We start from the raw sequence: 21,123 nt of genomic DNA, 5'->3' as shown, positions 1-21,123 counted from the left end.
ATTAAGCAGTGGTCGGAAAATCGCTCAAGAAAAGCAATCAGGAATGGTTTCTAGCTAGAATGATGCTACCTCCGAGTGCTGTGATACGCACGTGGTAAAAGTACCCATTGAATATATGTCGAAAATCAACACTAACTTGATACAAGAAGATATACCATGCCCCACCGGAGGCTACCGTTGCTATTCGTCACGTGGCTAATCGACGGTGATCGACATACTTGGTGATACATTTTGAACGTCGCTCCCTCAATAATTCCCGAACGTCTATCCTCGCATCATTGTTGATAATGCTCGTTATTGATAGACGATCATTAATGTTTCAAAAGGAAAAATCTGAATAAATACCAGGACCACATGTTCAAAAAAGCTGTAGCACATGCTGGACAGTTCATTGCGGTTACCTAGTCATGATTTTGTCCTTCTAGGCAAAACGAAAAATCAAAAATCATCTGATAACCTACATAGATCGCTCAGAACTGATACATATCAGTTATGATCCTAAAGGTTGAAAGTCGTTAGGGGAAGGAAATCAGCATCGAGACGTTCGTTGCTGATAGTCTGCGTCCTTTTTTACCTCATCATGTATCGCAAAAGTGTTTCAAATACGGAAGCGTCGTTGTCATGTATGATTGTTTGTATGATTTGGTTGAAGAAGGAAAATTTGACTGCTTTGATTTTTTGGCTCTGAATGTAGTCAAGCATGGCTCAGTGAAAATGATTGATTTTCGGAAGCATGGAATTAAGGTCCATTCACGACGTTGTGAAAGCCAAACCGGCCGATCATCAACATAACTCAGGACCAACTCTAGCCGAGGAAATTGCTTCGTCGTCAAGGGTAAATCCATCTACTTCGTCTAGCGGCTGGAGACGAATCGGTAACAAAATGCTTTGGAAACCTCAACAGTACTGGCAAGAATACGACGAAAGGAAACGGAAGCGTGCGGCTCAAGACAAGGCCGCGGAAAAAGCCAGGCGAAAACAGCATAAAAAACAGCAGCATCAACAACGACAAAAAGAAATGTTCCTATCAAGAAAACAACAGAAGCAGTCACGAAAACAATCCTCCGTAAAAAATTCATCAAAAGCAAGAGCCACTACTGATAAAGAGCTACTGGCTGCCGCAAAAGTCGCTTTTAATAGAAAATCAACTCCGAAAGCGAAGATCCCGACCTTCATCAACTTTCAACGGGGAGAAACATTGAACCCCGGTCCTAGTTCTGCTTCACCAAATGTGCTAAGGCATCGAAAAAGGCCTTCAAATATTCCTGCACCACCCCCGGTCTCTCCACACCTTCCGAACTCATCAACATACCAGAACAGTAGCACGATGACGACAGTGCCACCTGCTCATCCATACGCTACCTTCAATCAGCCATTCACCGCACCTCTAGTTGCACCGTGCTGTCACCACGACCCATCGGCATTATATTTCAACCCGGTAATGTATAACAACCCATATTTTCTGCCGAACCGACGCGTGCCTATGTAAGCACTAGCTCCTCTGTATTTATAAACCAAGCGGATCATGTTACCATTCGTTCGCGGGATCACCCAGTTATCAATAATAAAGATATTGTGGCATATTGCCAAAACTTTAACAGAATGCGAAGCGCATCTAAACTAAACACAATTCATAAAAATTTAGTAGCACGTAATTATACTATCATTTTAGGAACCGAAACAAGCTGGGATGATAGTATAAAAAGCGAGGAAATTTTTGGATCGCGTTACAATGTCTACAGAGATGACCGAAATTTCAATTTGTCTGACAAGAAATCAGGCGGAGGCGTTGTAGTAGCAATAAGCTCTGCTTTCGATTCTGAGCTCATTGAAATAACTAAGCACAAAGAATTTGAGCAGGTGTGGGCAAAAGCTCAAATCTTCAAGGAAACTCATATTTTTGGATCGATCTACTTTCCTCCAGAATATGCCAGTAAAGATTATTTCCAAAAGTTTCTACTGAGCATAACAGAATTATTCAAAAGCTTCCAACCCGAATTCAAAATTCACCTGTATGGCGATTTTAATCAATCGAATCTACAATTTTTACCCGATGAAGATAATGAAGCAATCCTTTTACCGATTTTTGGAGATAATGAAACATTACAATTCCTTTTCGACAATCTTGCTACCTTATGTCTTAATCAAATAAATCATGTGAAAAATGCCTGCAATCGCTATCTCGATTTACTGTTTTCAAACTTGACTGATGACTTTTGTATTTTGGAAGCTACTAATCCAATTTGGAAAAATGAGATCTTTCATACAGCTATCGAATTTTCAATTATATGTTCTGACAACAAAGGAATACCAGAATACGAATATGAGGAGACCCTTGACTTTTTCCATGCAAATTACACGATGATTAAAACTAAATTACAATCAGTTAATTGGCAATCATCATTTCAAAGCGAAAACCAGACTGTCAATCAGGTAGCTATTTTTTATAACATTCTTGGTAATATCTTGAGTAAATATGTCCCAATAAAAATAAAGCGACGAACGAATAATAACAGAAATCCGCCATGGTTTTCAAAAGAGCTAAAGCATCTTAGAAATAAAAAGCAGAAAGCGCATAAAAACTGGAAAAAGACACCATCGCTAGCTAATAGTTTAGAATATCAAGAAGCATGCAACCAACTAGCCATATGCATTAATACCTCCTTCGAAGAATATAATAGGAAAACAGAGGAAAACATTAAATCTAACCCAAGAAGCTTCTTCAAGTACGTAAGTTCCAAATTGAAAAGTAATAATTTTCCATCTCGTATGCACTTGGACAGCGCTAACGGTAATAATTCCCATGAAATATGTAATTTGTTTGCCAATTTCTTCCAAAGCGTTTACACCAGTTTTTCGGAAGCCGATCGCGACACTGCGTTTTTCGATTATTTTTCCGACACAGCATCATTGACTGTGGTAGATTCAATCACCCTTGAGGAAATACACAAATCAATTTGCTCCCTGGATAGCTCCAAAGGGCCCGGGCCTGATGGAATTCCTCCATTACTTTTAAAAAATCTTGTAAATGAACTAAGTATGCCCTTGTTTCTATTGATCAACTCATCGTTGAAATCCGGTGTTTTTCCTCAAGTATGGAAAGAATCTTTTCTTGTACCTTTTTTCAAGTCGGGAAAAAAGTCTGACATTAAAAATTACCGGGGTATAGCAATCTTATCGTGCATACCGAAACTTTTTGAAGCAATTGTAAATCAAAAAATATATAATCAAATAAAAACACTCATTACTGAAAAGCAACATGGATTTGTTAAAGGACGATCTACAGCGACTAATTTACTTGAATTCGTTTCTTATAATATCCACTCTATGGATCAAGGAAATTCCGTTCAGGCTCTATACACGGACTTCAGTAAAGCTTTTGATAGAATCGACATCCCTTTGTTAATTTTTAAACTACATAAAAATGGATTCAGTACACAACTGCTGAAATGGATTGAGTCGTATTTGACAAACCGTACACAAATTGTTAGATTCAATGGTTCACTTTCGAAAAGCATCTCCGTTACATCTGGTGTGCCTCAAGGCTCCCATCTCGGTCCCTTATTATTTATCTTATACGTTCATGACATTACTTATTTACTGAATCAGCTAAACGTGCTTATATACGCAGACGATATGAAGCTTTATATGATAGTCAACAACGAAGAAGATTTCAGGGTGTTTCAAAATGAAATAAATATTTTTTACAAATGGTGCAGTAAAAGTCTTCTTGAACTAAACGTGAAAAAATGTTCACATATTGTATTTACAAGGAAAAAATATCCGTTATATGAAATTGTTACATTAGGAAATGAGCCTGTGGAGAGAATCAATAAGATAAGAGATCTAGGTATTATATTGGACTCAAAACTTACCTTTGTAGATCACTATAACTCAGTAATTCAAAAATCAAATAGTATGCTTGGCTTTATAAAACGTTTTAGTTATAATTTTCAAGACCCATATACATTAAAAACATTGTACACAGCTTATGTCCGATCCATACTTGAATACTGTAGCGTTGTGTGGTCCCCCTTTCAAATTTCTCATAAAAACCGTTTAGAATCCATTCAGAAACAATTTGTTCTATTTGCTTTACGCAATCTAGGATGGTCTCAGAGCCAATTACCAAGCTACGAATCACGCTGTTTACTAATAAATATTGCACCATTAAGTGTTAGAAGAGAATTTGCTGCAATCTCCTTTGTAAACGACATAATTAATCAGCGTGTTCAATCTACTTATCTACTAAATCAGTTAAACTTTTATTGTCCGAGTCGCCAGTTGAGAACCAGAAATCTGTTTATTTTAACCTCTGCTCGAACTGATTATGGTAAAAATAGTCCAATCAATTGTCTAATGCAGAATTATAATAAAAACTACCAGAACATAGATTTAACTATGTCTAAACAGCAGCTTAAAATTCTTTTTACGGCGACAGGCACTTGAGAACCTAATATCGTAGTATTTAAAGTAATATTAAGATTGTCTTACTAGTTTTAAGAATATATATGTAGCCTACGATGTTTGGTGAAATAAATAAATAAATAAATAAACTTGATCTGAATGGAGCTGGGAAATATAAAAGTACAATTCACCGAAATAAAAGATTTCTCCGAAAAAGGTAAATCTTAACTCCTAGTGAGATGAAGTTTACCTGGATTCAGCTTAATAAAAATGGACAATTCAGACAGAAAAAAGGTAAATCTAAAAAGGTACCTCCTACCTCTTTGAGGTAAAGATTAACTCTCAGCGAAGTGAAGTCTTCTTGGCTTGGGTTTGAATAACGGTACAGTTCACCTAGCAAAAAGGCAACTATTTTTTTAAGCAGTTGAGTTTATAATTTACTAATAACCCAAGCTTCAAAATGTTATCCCCATTATTTCGGAACAGCCACAGCCAATTCAAACCACCCTGTCCGGAAGAGTCGATCGAAAAAAGAAACGAATTAGCAAGCCAATGCAGGAGAATTTGGTGATGCGAAAAAGAAAGCGTTGGAAAAACATACAAAGTTAATTGATCGTAGGCAAAGAACATAATTTCAAACACAGAGTCCCAAAACAATAATCATGTGGTAACAAGACCGTTTTTTTAAAATAAAAATCAAATTTTGAAAAAAAAAAAAATGATATGAACAACACAGTCACCTGCAAGTTGCCATCCAAGCATCGGATAAAAATTATCTAAACTATAAAAGAATCAATATAAACAAGAGTCTTCTAAGTAAAGATGTATCAAAAAGCCGTTGGCCGAATACCGAATATTAAAATTTTCAACTATTTGGCCAAACAACTATTCTAGTTTTTGATGAAAAAAACCAAAAGCGATTATTTTGTTTTCCTTCTTTTCCTTCCATTTTAACACCCCTCATGGTTTTGAGTCGATTATTTTCAAACAGATAATATTACCAGATGATGTATAACAAGATCTTTTTCAAGTAGGGATCGCTCTAATTTTCAAGAGTCACCAATAACTTAAAGGACATCAGATGAATTGCCACTTCTACATAGAGCATTTGGGATTCGTTTTCTGTGAAATCTGAAACAAACATGTCAAAACAGGTACCAAGCAATTTGAAATTGCTGGTTTAATATCCGTTTACATGGAGGTCAAATTTGAGCAAGATATCCTCAAAATAGTTGTTAAAAAACGATTATCTTTAACCTTAAGCATACCATACATACTTACTACCACACGTATTCAAAAGAGCAAATCTGAGAAAAATTTGGCATGATTCTTACATTTACAAGAAAAAAAGTAAAAAAAATAATCTTAAATTCAAGATTTTCATTGCATTACAACAGCAATGTTTAAAACCGTATATATGAATTTAACAAAAATTTATGATGAATTTGTAATTTTTTTTAATCGTTTTTGAACACAACATTTTTAAATTTCCAATGAGAAATCTTAGTTTTTTCAATTTTATTTAACAAATAATGAAACAATAACGGAGAATCCTGGCCAGATTTTACTTACTTCAATTTTTTATTGGGTTTTAGGCAATGCTTGCAATCAAGAAAATCTGGAATAAACGATTATCGGAGTATAAAACTTTGTACAGTGAAAGATACACGGATAAACCCAATTTATTTTACTTAGACCATATGTTTTTGATGGTTGCTCTGAAGCTTTTTCAACATTACTTTTGGATATTTTATAAATTACCAAAAATCATTTTAAAATAAACGACAAATCACAAGTTTTTGTATAAACTTAAAATATTATTTTTTGGGAGCTTCCGGTTTCATTGAATGTCGAGCTATCAGCCTGACTAGCTTTTCTGATTTTTTAGTTAGTTATTTTAACTATATATGCGTGGTTGAATTTCAAAAAAGATATTCCTAACACTTATTGCTAAGGGCTTTTATAGCTTTAATTAAGGGGGGGGTAGGGTCTAACGGGTATAAAAAAAACACCATTTCCACGATTTTTTTCTAGAGCTATCGTTCAAACAAATGTATTCAAATTTTTTGCATTATACAAAGCATTGTTAAAAGAACATTTAGTAATTTTTTCGTAGAATAAATTATTCGTATTAATAGATTTAATACGAATTTTCATATTGACATTCTTAATGTCAATTATATATTTTTCATAAAACTTTTCAACCATGGTGAAAGCGGCTTAAATATAATGTCTCACTAGCTTCGTTTTATTGCTGTATGGCAACTGACAAATTGCCATCCATAAGGCAAACAGTAATAATTTCAACAATCTCGAAAGAAACTTTGCCTACAGGATCCGTCTTATTGTCCTCAGCCAGCAGAAGACGTCAGGCTCTTACGATCCCTTCCTCCTCAACCTCCAATCCTTCTCAATTTCACACACCTCTTCAGCCCACACACACACACATGGGTCCCACACACCAGCCATTCTAACAAATGTTCGTATGCGTGTTATGCATTTACGGAAACAAATTGCAATCGCTTTGCATTGCAACACACGCCGCTTTCTCGGCTCAGAGGCAAACATAAATTAGCACTGATAGCACAATAAATTGCTAAAGTGTTTCTTCCCTTTCAAGCAAGGGGCCTTGGAAACCGAACTGAGAACTCGAACCCCGAACCAAAAACCTTACAGAGGCCTCTCCGTGTCTGGCGCGCCTTCCCACGCCTTTGAACGCACAGGTTCGAGTTCTTTAAATGGTGAAAGTTATGCCTGTAAAATGTTCTCGATTCAAATGGCACCTCTTCCGCCAAGAAGTTGTACATTTGAGTGAATTTTCCACCTAAGAAATCTTTCGGAAGCAGCAAATTCAAGCCCGTTGATGTTTCAATTGTTGTATTGCCCATCGACAGGGTTGAATCTGTAACAAAGTTCTTAAAAGACTTTTACAAGTTTCACGAAAATTTAAAATTTTCGATGATCTGAAATTTTTATTCGGTTCTTTCTAATAAATGTGTGACTTTGTTGTTGGGTTTTGCATTTGAATTAGGCCGGAATAAATTTCAGATACTTCTTTAGTCACACAGAGTTGAAACGTCCCGAAGGCGCTGATAAAAGGAAAAAAACAGCAATTCTGTAAAAAAATCACAGATTCAAGAGGATGCTCTCCCCAATCCATCGAATTATTCACGAATAAATTTGATCGGGGGTATAGAACAATTTTTTTTTAAATATTTGCGAACAAAACACACCATCCAATTTTATAAATTTTACTTTTAACTATTCTCTTACACTTCAGATATTTAAATTTCAAGGTTTAAAGATGAACCAGTGATAACTGAAAATCTTTATTATAAAAATATTTAAAAAAAAATACTTTAAACATTTGGATGGATATTCGAAAAAAGTTCAACATTCTTTTGTGGGAAATGGCTGAATGCATGCATGGAAATAAATGAAACTTTTCATGCAAATACCTTGTAATGCATTGTATATATGAGCAAATTTTCTTTTTTTGGCCATCTGTCTAGCGGTTTTTAAGAAAGCCTCCAAATAAATAACGCTAGCTATGAACCAACCAAGACCATTACAAAAACAACATATCTGACTTTTTCTTACTCCACCACAGTTTTCGCGCAATATGGCACGATTCCAATTCTAACCAAAACAAAGGATCAATTTTGTGGGACCTATGGAAGTGCTTTGCAGGGAAAACTGTCTCATTTGCAGGCAGTTTTCTTAGTTTATTTATCCATTGATTGTTTCATTCGTTATGTAACACTGAAATCAATAATAACGAAGATACTAAATATAATACACCAATTGAGTCTTCAACAAAAATGCTATTCAAATCACGTCCCTTTATTATCTATCGTAAGTCAAATATTTGATCGTATAGTTTTTGCGTTATTTACACACAAAACTTTTTCCTGTAATCAGATATGGCCATGGCCATCAACAGAGGGACTAAAAAGACTCAAAACTTATGTCAAAACCATGAAAACCCCTCTCAAGGTTCAGAATATCTATTTTTATTTTCATGTTACGGATTTTGTATCCAGTTCAGGATTGTTGATTATCAGTTGAATTTAAGTTATAATAAGGAATTAGGAATAAAAAGCTGCTTCAAAATTAAGTACTTTGTACACATAATTCAGCTGGAAATCACAAATATAAAGTAGAATTTGAGTTTACATTTTAAGTTTACAAGTTATGTTAAGTTTTAATAATGAAAAAACATCATATTTTCAATTGAAAAATGTCTTTCAAAGATAATCCTTGGATAATTATGGAATTGGTTTATAATGAAAAGTATACGCTAATTAAATCAGCTACATGTTAGCTGATTTTCATCTTAAGCATAAACAGAAGATTCAAATATTTTCGGTGTATTTTGAACATTATTTATATCAAAGCTTTTTCAAAAACCAAATTTCAAACTGAAATCATTTAATTAAAAAATTTGGATCAAGTTTGCAAGAACCAGATTTAAACCGGAAAAAATCAATTGCATATTTGCATACTCATATATATTTTAAATTTTATCTATTTTCATCGATATGGTTAAAATCTTTTAATATATTCAAGAGCTTGGAAGGATAATTTTATTTTATTTTGTTTCGAAAATTTAAGGTTTCCCTGAAAATCTTATTTTAGACTCAACAAATTACACGTATCTTACAGACTCTTGAACGAATTAAAAGATTTTAATCAACGATGAAAGTGAATTCAATATTTTGTTATTTGAAGTTTCATTTTATAAATGAAGCTAGCCATTTTAAAAGTATTAGAACGTTTTTTCTAAAGTAAAGTTTTATGTAAAATACTTAAAAATGAATAAATGTTAACCATATAGTGAAAAAAATCTGTTTTAAGTTCTATTTGTTCATGCATTGTGTGCACTAAAAAATTATAGACAAAAACTTATCAGTAAAGCCCCCTCCACCCTCTCCCATGTATCGTTTCCTACGGCCCTGGATAGAGCCATATTGCCTTCTACAAAGTCATAACCAACGGACGGTTTTTAAGGCAACTTTACCCAAAATACCACATTCATGAGACGATTTTCTAGCGAGTTATGATTTATGAGTGTTTAAATGTTAGGTAGTGTACAAAATAACAGTATTCTGGCTCTTTTTGTAAATGAATTCAAACAAAAAACATGTTTTCAAAGCATTTGAATAAAATTTAAACGCGCATTGAAAGCAAACTGGAGGTGTTCGTTAGTTATATTACACTCATTAGAAATTTTTTTTACGTTTGTAACTGTCATATATAAGATTGATGCAAACCAAAAATTATTCCAATGCTGAATTATTTAGTTCAAATATAAAATTTTTGATTGAAAAAATATAGAACATTAGATATTTATAAAATTCGAGGAAAAAGCTCCTAAAGCTTCCTACTGAAACTCCTAGCTTCAATAAGGCTTTTATCCAAAACTTGTAATGTTAATGTGTTAAAATTGTTTTGTGAAATTTATTAAGAAAAATTTAAATAAAAATATAATGTAATACAAGTTTTTAAACAAACATAAAATTAAAACGATCTTCAAACAAAATTCTTACTATTTGCCCTTATGTTCATGCTTATAAATTTTCAAAAATAGCATCATACATTAATTTTTAATTTTTGCAAATTTATTCGAGAAAAAACATTAACGTAAATGTTTTTTTTACATATTTCAATAAGTAGTTTTGGAGTGAATATTGATTTTTTATAGTACAAGCTAACTATTTGAAAATTTATTCTATGATATTATAACTTGCCTCAATAAACAATTTTCATGCATAATAAAATACAAAATTATAGTTTCAAATTTTCAAAAAAAATTTCCAGAAATTAAATAAATTCCTTCAATCATTTAGTTTCAAAAAATCTTTATAAAGTTAATTAACGTTGGTTAACTTATCTTAAAAATCTTTATAAAGTTTTGCTCTAGAAAGCCTGAACGTTATCCTAACAGTTCGATCACTTTAGAGACGTTGTGATCGAAACCGAATCAAAAAGAAATTTCAAATTAATGTCAAGCTAATGTTTATACCTAATTAAATATAATTCGATAAATTATTTAACTTGTGTCTGTTCTTGAAATCTGTTATTCTAATAAAAAATTCTTTAATTCGAACCATAAAATGAAAGAAAAATCTATATCACTCCAGCAAAAACTAAATCAATGAAGTGCAGCAATTTACTTCGTTAACCTCAACACACATTTAGAATTTATTATGGAATATCAAACTTTTGTTTGATTTTCACAATTTAAAACTTATTCAAATACCTCGAAGGCATTTGTTGAAACTTTCAAAAATTATAGAAGATAAAAATATTAAAGACATTGAATACTTAGCTTAGCAATCAGGAATTGTTGGTCCTCATACATCCTTGGTCTTTATATGTTTCAGGACTCCTTTTCTTGTGATTTGCTGAATGTCCTGTAGATGATCTTCCAGAACCAGTCAGAATCCCTCTTAGCCACGTCAAATGAATCATATCACCCTTTATTGCTCTTGAAATTTGCAGGCTTCGTTGTACTGTCAGCTTATTCTGCCTACTCTAAAACTTAGCTCTGTTAGACACGGAAAATATTTAGTCAGATGAATAGGTTATTTCGTAATATTTGTAAAGGAAAAAGTAGAACGAACGTAAATAACATTGTTTAATTTGTCCTAAGCAAAAATTTAAACCACTTATCTCTTTGTTCAGGGTTGTTCCGGAAGGAGAAGTCCTAGGAATCAAGCACTTCAACAACTTACACTGGTAATTTCACTTTGTTAGAATATAAAATTCAGAAAAAAATAATCGTGATCCTAAATTCACGTTTTAAATTTTTTCGGATCAATTTCTCTTAACCGAAAGAAAATTGACACGAGCAAAAAAAAACAACACCGCACTCCACCAAGGCTTGCTTAGATATCCATGTGGAAAATTTTCAAATATGCCTATTTTTATTTCCTTACACATAAAGTATCGCGAAAAAAAACATAAGCCGCACAACACTGATATTCGGCCTTTTAAATCTCGGCAATCACTAAATTAAATTTTAAAAATTTAGCATGTTTGTTTTACCGAAATCGTTGTGTTCAATTGTTAGGAGGATTAAATTTATAACATTTGAGCGAGAAACGAGATATCTCGTATTCGGTCCGTAATGTGTTAAGATAGTTTTGAAAAAGACAAACGGCCACTCATATTAATTGAAAGCACACTCATATTAAATGAATTTTTGACTAGAAGCCAAAATCATTAAGGATTTAAATAAACTCGGGTTTGTGAACTTGGTGTACTCCCTGAAAAACCTTCCAAGGTATTTTTATTTTTTCAAATAGTAAAATTTGTTGTAGTATTTTTTACCCCTAAATGTATGCAGTCCCCTTATGCTTTATCTTAAACAGCTTTATTGGAGAGGAAAATATAAAATTTAGTTCTAACAAAACCACAAATTACTTAAATGGTTGTTTTATGCTTTAAACCTTATTACTTTTTATGTATACGGGGTACACAGCAAAAAATGTAGCGATGGACGATGTAATTTCTGGGGATTACGGTTTTCTGTTGCAATAATACATCTAAATGATGTACACAACTTGAATACTTCGTGAAGTGTATTATCACTATCTTCTATGTGATGTCGCATCAAGTAGTCAATGTTTTCTTTTGTTGACGTTCAAATTTGATTTCATCTCAAAAATTAAGAAACGGATTACGGACCTCAGCTGTATATGTTTGGCTTGTAAGTACCACCAAAATTAATTTAAAATATAAGCAAACCCACTGCTTCAAAAAACAAATTTCATTATATTTCATTTTTAGGAAATTTGACTCATAAGGATAAGCGGTACGAAACATATTCTTTGTCTCCAAACAGCCGGGTACATCAAGACAATGTAAAATAAGGTACCTTTTGCGACTCAAGTTATGAGCAGGTATTTGATGTAATATCGCAATACTTTTTTTTGCTGTGTATGATTATTTGTGAATTTATTTTTTATAAGTCATTGAGGTTGAAAATCGCTGCATGTTGCCCCAGTTGATGGTCATTGTATGCCTGAAGTATTTGTATTCTTGAAATTTAAATCACCACTTCTAAAAATTAAAATCATCAATAGAATTATTGAGTAGCTAACAGTATGGGAGAGTGGGGAATTATGGGCCACTTTTTTTCGTTGTTCCATAACTTCTTTAATTTAAAAGATAAAATGAAAATAAAAAATGGTATAGTTTTCTACATTTTCAAGGTATCATCAGGTATTTTTTTAAGTTTTTTAATAAGTTTTTATCCCCAAATTCTGACTGTTTGAAAAAAAGCAATATTTTTTGGATTTTGAAAAATAGTGGGGAATCGTGGGCCGCCAAATCCAAATTGACCAAATGACATTCAAAGTTTATGAATTGACCCAAAACTGTGATTTCCTAATTCATTCCGTTAATTTAAAAGCAATTTCCGATGATGAAATAAAAAAGAGAGCTGTGTATGATCATATAGATTCCAAAACCTGGCTCGCGAACGTTTTGTCAAAATTTCTTATATAGGATGGACAAAATATTTTTCATAACTCTTCATTTGGCATAAAAAAAACTTTGCAGATAGGTAAAACGTATTTTAAGTTCTGAATGTGTATAAAAACATAAAAATATAGGTGATTCAAGATGTGTGGCCCACGATTCCCCAAAAGTTATGATTTGCAAATTGATTGCGTTTGTGTGACTTATTGATGTTTCATGAAAAATTCCTTTTCCACGTGAAAGATCATGACAAAACTAAGATCATAAGCGTATGAGCATATTTTTGTTATGCACTTTAGGTTCCCCATCGATGAAATTAGCGGGTGTTTTTTTAACTTTGTAAGTAAATTTTTCTAACTTTTTTTAGTTTGATATATAAAAGAAGCATATGATGCGTATTTCAGTCAACAACATATTGGAATACATGCGCACGCAAAGCGACGACGATGACAGTTGGTTTGAGAATTTTATCTAAACACACATCTGAGATATTAAAAGTGGTCCACGTTTCCCCATGGCCCACGATACCCCACTCTCCCCTACTTGGCACATGAGGCAAACTTTTACGTACTTAGCATGATTTTTCAGCGAAAAATTCTAAATCATTTTCAATTCTTGTAATGCAATGAGTGTTAACAAAAAAAACTGACACCTGTTTATTGAATAAAAATTACCAGTTTTTGATTATAAAACTACACAGTAAAATATATTTCCTGTAAAATTTCGCAAATGTTCTATAACAAAAAGGAGCAGGACATTTACCATAATTTTACAGGTCGAAAACATGATTACGTGACATTTAATTTTTAGTGTACAACTTTTTTACAGGACATTTGCTGTAATAATAAAAGAATCTTCGTTAACTATCAAGGAAAACAATTTAAAATTACAGGTTTTGTTAATTACAGGTGATTCATTTTAAAGGTTGCGGTTTTCAGTGACACGTAATAGTAAAATTTTTTTTCTGTGTAAGTTAAAATATTACAGAATCGTGTACATTTCAACAGATTAGAGATTTACCGAATAATGACCTTTCCAATAATTCGATCATACAAATATTCGGCCGAATATTCGGTCAAATATTCCATCGAGTATTAATTAAAAAAAATTCAAAGCTGTAGTTTCAATTTTTTTCTTTGTGTTCATTTAAATGTCCCTTATGTTTTTGAGTTGATTATTACAAACTTTCAGTGATTTTTTCAGATGATGTATTAGATACAAGATCTTTTTGAAGGAGGTGTCTCTCTGATTTCCAAAATGTCACCAATAACTGAAAGGATATTAGAAAATTAGTCGATTCTAGGGCAATAGCCAATTAGAAGAAATGTGAATTTGAGCAAGATATCTTCAGAAGAGTCATTTAAAAGAACGATGATTTTTAACCTTAAACAAACCATACTTTATACCACACAGTCGGGCAATTCAAGACAACTTTTAGTAAAATTTGTAAAAAGGGCAAATCTGAACCAAAAATATACCTACAAGAAAGAAGGAAAAGTGAAGAAAATAACTTGAAACTTCAAGTTTTCATTGAATCACAGTAGTAGTGTTACAATCGTTTATAAGGGTAGAACAAAAATTTATGTTTACTACAATTTTTTTTTTCAAAATCTGAAATTTTTTTTATTTGATTTAGGAAGTTGAATTCGGCAAAATCTGGTAAGTTTTGAGCAATATCTGGGCATTCTGGTCAGATTTGACTTATCTCGAGTTCTTTATTGGATGCAAGCCTTTCTAGAAAAAACCATAATCAAAGTATAAAGCTATCTACAGCAAAAGATACACGGATACTAAGATGATTTATTGAAAGCATAAGCTGTCGATGATTGTTTTGCATTTTACTTACTTATTACCTAAGGATATTTTAAAAATTATCCTAACTCATCTGCCAGGCCTATTCAACCGAATACTTACCTCAATTATTCGGTGAGCCGAATATTTGGCCTGCAGATGCAACTCTTTCTGTATCTACTACTGCATCCCGTGCCAAACCAAATTTTTTTATGAGTTTTTTTTTTAGATTTTCATGAATTTCAAAGTTGAGATGGAAACTTTCTCTTGATTTCGTATTCTGGTCTTATTTTCAGTACAGATTTCAACAGATGAGAGAATATTTTTCCGAATTTCTTGATTATTTAAAACACCGAAACTTTATTTACTTTTTTCGTACATCATTTGTCACAACTTTTCCATCAAAATTCATCATATGTAGGTAATGCTTAAAGCAACGTAAAAAAAATTAAACAAAACTCTATAAAATTTTCTGGTTCATCTCGAAATACATCCCTGTTGAAGTTACGGCTAACAAGTTCGTTAAGATTTGAATATTAGTGTGATGAACGTTAACAAATGCCTCTTTGCTCGGTGGAGTCTTGAGTTGCAAAGTTAACTGGAAGTAGGAGCTTTTCGATTTCAAGTTCGAAGGAGTCAGGAATTTTTCCCGAAACATATTAAGACGTTTCGTACCTAACAGAGGAACAAACCAAACTGACACGATAAGGTTCCCCATTACCGTTTGAGCTGCAACCAATGATTCTCTGGCGCTTCCTGGACAGGTGCACCGCATTAAGGAACTTGACATGGCCGAGCTAAATGGCAAAATGGGGGTTGGGGGTGGTAATTTATGCACCCATCCATGCACCGAGTCTTACGACCGACCGATGGCAAAGTTGCATTAGAAACGCAGCAAAACGACTTACACAAATGGCTTCTGGCATTTTGTTGCGAGCAACCCGGGCGTAATTAAGGAGGTACTTTGTTTAACAAATGCGTTTCACTCTTCCAGATGGGGCCACTTCGCAGATGAACTTATATGAATCATATTGGCATGAATGATGCCAATTGAAAAGTTTGTGGGAGCTGATTAATGGTTATTTTCGCAAAACTTTTCGATGTTGTCATTATTATCTCTTCATGAAAGATTTGATTATGTTAATTTTTCAAAAATAAAATCATAAAAATATGTGTTAGGCATTCTTCTCGAAGTCGAGTGAAACCAATAATTGAAATAATCGGAACAACCCACACCGTTCTGAATAAAGTTTCAGAAAATGTTTGCTTCTTCATAGCGGGGTGCAAAATAAAACCAAATAATGATGCGTGAACCACAACAAAAATCGGAACAGCAACGGCCCAACCGTGTTTTCCGCGAGTTTATTGGACATTAAAGATTTAAAACACCCCGTTCTTAATCAATTGAAGGGTCCCGGAGGGCGCGCGCGGATTTTATGTTTGCCGACGACCCATTCTTGGAACAACATCCGGAAGTCGTCCCATGAAATTGGCCAACAACGACGGTTGACACGATTTACTCGCTCGGTCGGAGGCATATTTCTGTCGGAATCGACTTCGACGAAGACAACGGTTATGGCCGTGTTTGGTGAATGGCTGACTTTTAATAGCAAAACGACGAGGACCAAGAGCGGGGTTGGCAGTAAAATTGTACCCGGAATCCTGTTTTTCCAAGAAGATTATGGCCTATGATGTGGAAGTCGAACAGGACTACTTCGGTGCTCACCATAAAAAAAGATCTCTAATTAAAAATTTGAAATTAAATTTCATCAGCACATTGCCGCTGAACGACGCAGATGATCACGGTGATGATGATTATCCGAGTAACGACAGTCGTCTATGAAGAAGAACTTTAATTGAACACTTCAAAGGCGATCTCGATTTTTGTCGTCAGGAAATGAGCTTTCCAGAAGCTTTTCGAACTGGAAATAATTAACCCTACGTTTCGTGTTCCGTGAAACGGATAAAAACTAAGCTGTAAAAAATATATTTTTTTGTTATATATATTATTTGTCCTTTTCAATATCAAATTGGATTTTTAACGATTTTAACAATTAACAATTTAACAATTTTTTTTTCTGGTCGGGGGTCGTGCGAAAAACCTTGAATTTTTTAAATCACGCCAAATTTTCAACTTGAAAATTTATCGGGAAAAAAAAAATTTTTCGATTTTTTCTGGTCGGGGGTCGTGCGAAAAACCTTAAATTTTTTGAATTACGCAAAATTTTCAACTTGAAAATTTTTCGGGAAAAAATCATTCCTTTCGATTTTTTCTGGTCGGGGGTCGTGCGAAAAAGCTTGAATTTTTTGAATGACGCAAAATTTTTAACTTGAAAATTTTTTGGAAAAAAATATTTTTTTTGATTTTTTCTGGTCGGTGGTCGTGCGAAAAACCTTGAATTTTTTGAATAACGCAAAATTTTCAACTTGAACATTTATCGAGAAAAAAATTATTTTCTTCGATTTTTTCTGGTTGGGGGTCGTACGAAAAACCTTGAATTTTTCTGATAAATATTGTGATTGATCCCCTTTGAATAATCAAATTTTACATCATCCTTTTGATTCAAGCACGAGTAAGTGTAAAGCTATCATTTAATCACGAGAGGTGTTAGTTTGCGAGTATTCGATAAAAAACAGGTATTTTTAGATTTTGAAATAATTTTTTTAATTTACTGACTTTCGCAAACTTGAAAAATCGAAATTTCTCAAATAATCACCCTCTTAGAGCTTTGCTATTTCTTCAAGCTTCAATGTTTTTCATCGCCTTGTGACTTCTGCCTACAAATTCTCATTATTTATCCATTCTTTTCCAATTTTCAGTTCCTTCGATCACGGTTGCTTTTTCCTCATTTCCAGAGGGAGCGTTGAGGGAAGGTGAAAATAATTCAGCTTGAATTACGAAAAAAAAACGAGCAAAATAAAAAAAAAACAACACAACCTTCTTCGAAGTTTAAAACAAAACACCCATTCGCCAATAATCCACCTGGAAAGCGACGAATCTCGGTAGTTTTCTTCCTCAGCCTTGGAAGGCAAAAATATGGAAATCCCCGAGGAAAATAATACCCACTACTCCATCCCGAGTTCATTCGGAGCATCCGGCGCGGGTGCAAGAATCAGGGAGACCCCATTTGCATAGATATTACTCCCCGGGGATACTTGTTAGCAGCTAGTCTAGGAAAAACGATGTCTCTTTATTCTTCGGTTAGGGTTTTTTTCCTACGCTACGCTTTTTCCTTCTATGTTTGATTTTTTGAGGACCAGGAGAAAGGGTCCTGTAGCTGTTTTGCCGAAAATGAGAACCTTTACCTCCTTCTCGCCTTTTATCCTCTCGATTCGGGGGTATAAACTTAATAGGGAAAGCAAAAAGTAGAAAAAAAAAACAGTGACAGCAACGTCGAACCAAAAGTTGCGTAGATTTATTGGAGGAACAATTTTGTTTCTTGTTTGTGGAAGCGAAAATGAGATTTTTTATGTCGCATAAAAGGGATTTTAATGTCGACGTTTGTTTGGTGTTCCGTTTTGGAGCATAAATATGTTAGTTTGATTTTAACAAGGCAAAAGCGCTAGCAAAAGGGGTTCGGGAAAAACTTTGTTGATTTGCCGGATTCAATTTGAGTTTTTCACAGACCTCAATTCAAACGGTAGACTTTAAATAAGAAATCTTGAATATGATGACAGATTTTGCATTCATAATTTTCAATAACTGCAGGAAGATAGAATTTATTAAATATTCAATATATACATATGGGAGAGTGGGGAATCATGGGCCACTTTTTTTCGTTGTCCCATAACTTCTTTATTTTAAAAGATAAAATGAAAAAAAAAATGGTATGGTTTTCTACATTTTCAAGGTATCATGAGGTATTTTTTTTTAATTTTTAATAAGTTATTTTCCCCAAATTCTGACTGTTTGAAAAAAAGCAATATTTTTTGGATTTTGAAAAATGGTGGGGAATCGTGGGCCACCAAATCCAAATTGTTCAAATAACATGCAAAATTTATGAAATGACCCAAAATTGTGATTTCCTAACTCATTTCGTTATTTTGAAGCAATTTCAGATGAGGAAATAAAAAAGAGAGCTGTGTATGATCGCATAGATTCCAAAACCTGGCTCGCGAACGTTTTGGCATAATTTCTTATATAGGATGGACAAAATATTTTTCATAACTCTTCATTTGGCATAAGAAAACTTTACAGATAGGTAAAACGTATTTTAAGTTCTGAATGCGTATAAAAACATAAAAATATAGGTGGTTAAAGATGTGTGGCCCACGATTCCCCACAAGCTATGATTTGCAAATTGGCCGGTGTATTTTTAATTATGAAAGAAAATTTTTCTAACATTTTTTAGCTTGATAAATATAAAAAGCATATGATGCGTATTTAAGTCAACCACATATAGAAATATATGCTCACGCATAGCGACAATGATGACAATTGGTTTGAGATTTTTATCTCAACACACAACTGAGATATTAAAAGTGGCCCACGTTTCCCCATGGCCCACGATACCCCACTCTCCCCTACATAAAAAAAATCACTAAACAGTAAAATTGATTCAGGGTTTGTAACTAAGCGTATGTTATACACATTAAATTAAAAAAAATTCTCCGCGTCTCGATAGTATGTATAACGTATATTTACAGTAAAAAATTTTTTAGATACCTCCATAACTTGCTAACATTCACTTATTTTCAATAGTTCTTACATATTTACTTGGAAAATTTACATTGGGGATAACAGAAATAAGGTTGTCAAGAAATTTTTCCACCACATATCGAGGCCGAGCAAATCCGAGCTGGTCTAACTAAAAACCTCCTAAACCAACCGAATACCAAAATTCGTCAATATCCGGTCAAATTTGGCCAAATCCAGAAATCACTAAATAAATCATAAAATGTTAATTGTTATAATTTTTCTATTAAAACTCATCAACAGATTTTAAATCGTTATTTATTTCTAAAAAAACCCTTCATGGTTAATTTTCTAACATTTGCTCAAAAATTCGTTCTAGACGCATATATAAATGAAATTTGGGCAACCAGACTGGGCCGAGTTTTCCCAAAATTTGTATTGAAAATTCTAGCAAATCCGGTTGAAACCGTGCCACAGAATTAAACGTGCATCAAAACTGTTTTCAAGAAAAAGCGCTACAGATTTTTAAAGCTCGTTTTTAATACATTTGTCAGAAACTATCGTTCGTTCGTTAAAGTATGAAGGAAAAATTATAAAAATCTTAAAATTTCATCAAATTTTGTATGATATATGGAAATCCGTAATGCATTCAAAACTCGTTGGGCTTGTGATATAGCTCAGTTAGCAAGTCTGTTGTCTCCTGAGCCGATGTCCACGAATTCGAGCCCAAGAGCAAACATCGATCACAGTTGTACTGGATAAGTTTTTCAATAGCGATCCGCCAACTGTTGCGTTGATAAAGTCACGAATGCCATAAAGATGGTAAAACGACTATAATCGGAACAAAAAAAAATTTAAAACCTGAAAACAAAATGGATCAGTTTTGCACTTTTAACAATCGGTAGAATATTTGAATAATCTTCAAACTTTCGCCAAAGAAATAATTATTTACAAATAACAATTTGTATTTTGAAGAGAATATATTTTTTTTGCTATTTTGGGATGAATTTGAAATTTCACAGTTTTGATTCTGGGAGTTATCAATAAACCAAATTATTTTTTTTAAATTAAAGTACGGAGCTTGAAAAACAAAAGCTGATAGCAAATGACTAAAACATTCTTTTGTTTTTCAATTTTCGATTTCCATACTGAAAACATTCGATATTCACTTGTTTTCTCAGCGACACAATCAATTATTTGATTGAATATTACAAAACTTTTATTTTTTAATAACGTTTTTGCTGTTTCTACTAAAGAAATGACAAAATTTGCCCTTTATTGAAATTATCTATTCATTTTCTTAAGTGAGTTTTTGTTTAAGGTTTTTTAAATTATAATCTGATTTTGAATAATTATCTGGATGACTGAACTCAGCTCTGGTACTGGATTTTTATTTGAAACTCTTTATTGTTGAGTTCTGTTTGATTATTATTTTATCCCTTATCTGAATTTGATTTAAAATCTTTTACACGAATCATGTTTTTGTAATCTGATGTTTATTTCGAGGAATAAAAAAATTCATTTTTCTTTTAATTTTGTCGATTGTTCAAGTCTTATAGCATTGTTTAGTCATTTTTATCATTCCTTCGCACGTTATTGAGACTCTGCTTCTCAATGCAGAATTTTGGATTAAGGAAACTTATATCAATTTATTGTATTATTTAGATTTTGAATTTTTATCAGAACATATTATGTTTGTTTTTCGAAATATTTACTGTGATTTTCTAAAACGAATTTTTACCTTTAAAGGTTGAAGCTACATACTTTTTTAAATTTTAATTGTGCACAGGTATCAGAATGGG

General features: G+C 33.0%; 1 protein-coding gene across 1 annotated transcript; it reads left to right on the top strand.

Annotated features, from left to right (window-relative positions):
• Nucleotides 1-733: 733 nt before the first annotated feature.
• Nucleotides 734-1,489, top strand: LOC129752325 (MAP7 domain-containing protein 1-like). The gene has a single exon (XM_055748111.1). The coding sequence runs from the start codon at nucleotides 734-736 to the stop codon at nucleotides 1,487-1,489; it is 756 nt and encodes a 251-aa protein (XP_055604086.1).
• The last annotated feature ends 19,634 nt before the right edge of the window (nucleotides 1,490-21,123 follow it).

The sequence above is a fragment of the Uranotaenia lowii genome, chromosome 3 (assembly GCF_029784155.1).
Source record: "Uranotaenia lowii strain MFRU-FL chromosome 3, ASM2978415v1, whole genome shotgun sequence".
NCBI lineage: Eukaryota > Metazoa > Arthropoda > Insecta > Diptera > Culicidae > Uranotaenia > Uranotaenia lowii.
This window is presented reverse-complemented; position numbering and strand designations above follow the sequence as displayed.

Coding starts and splice junctions, on each gene's coding strand:
- LOC129752325 (XM_055748111.1), top strand. CDS start 734: ATGGAATTAAGGTCCATTCACGACGTTGTGAAAGCCAAACCGGCCGAT.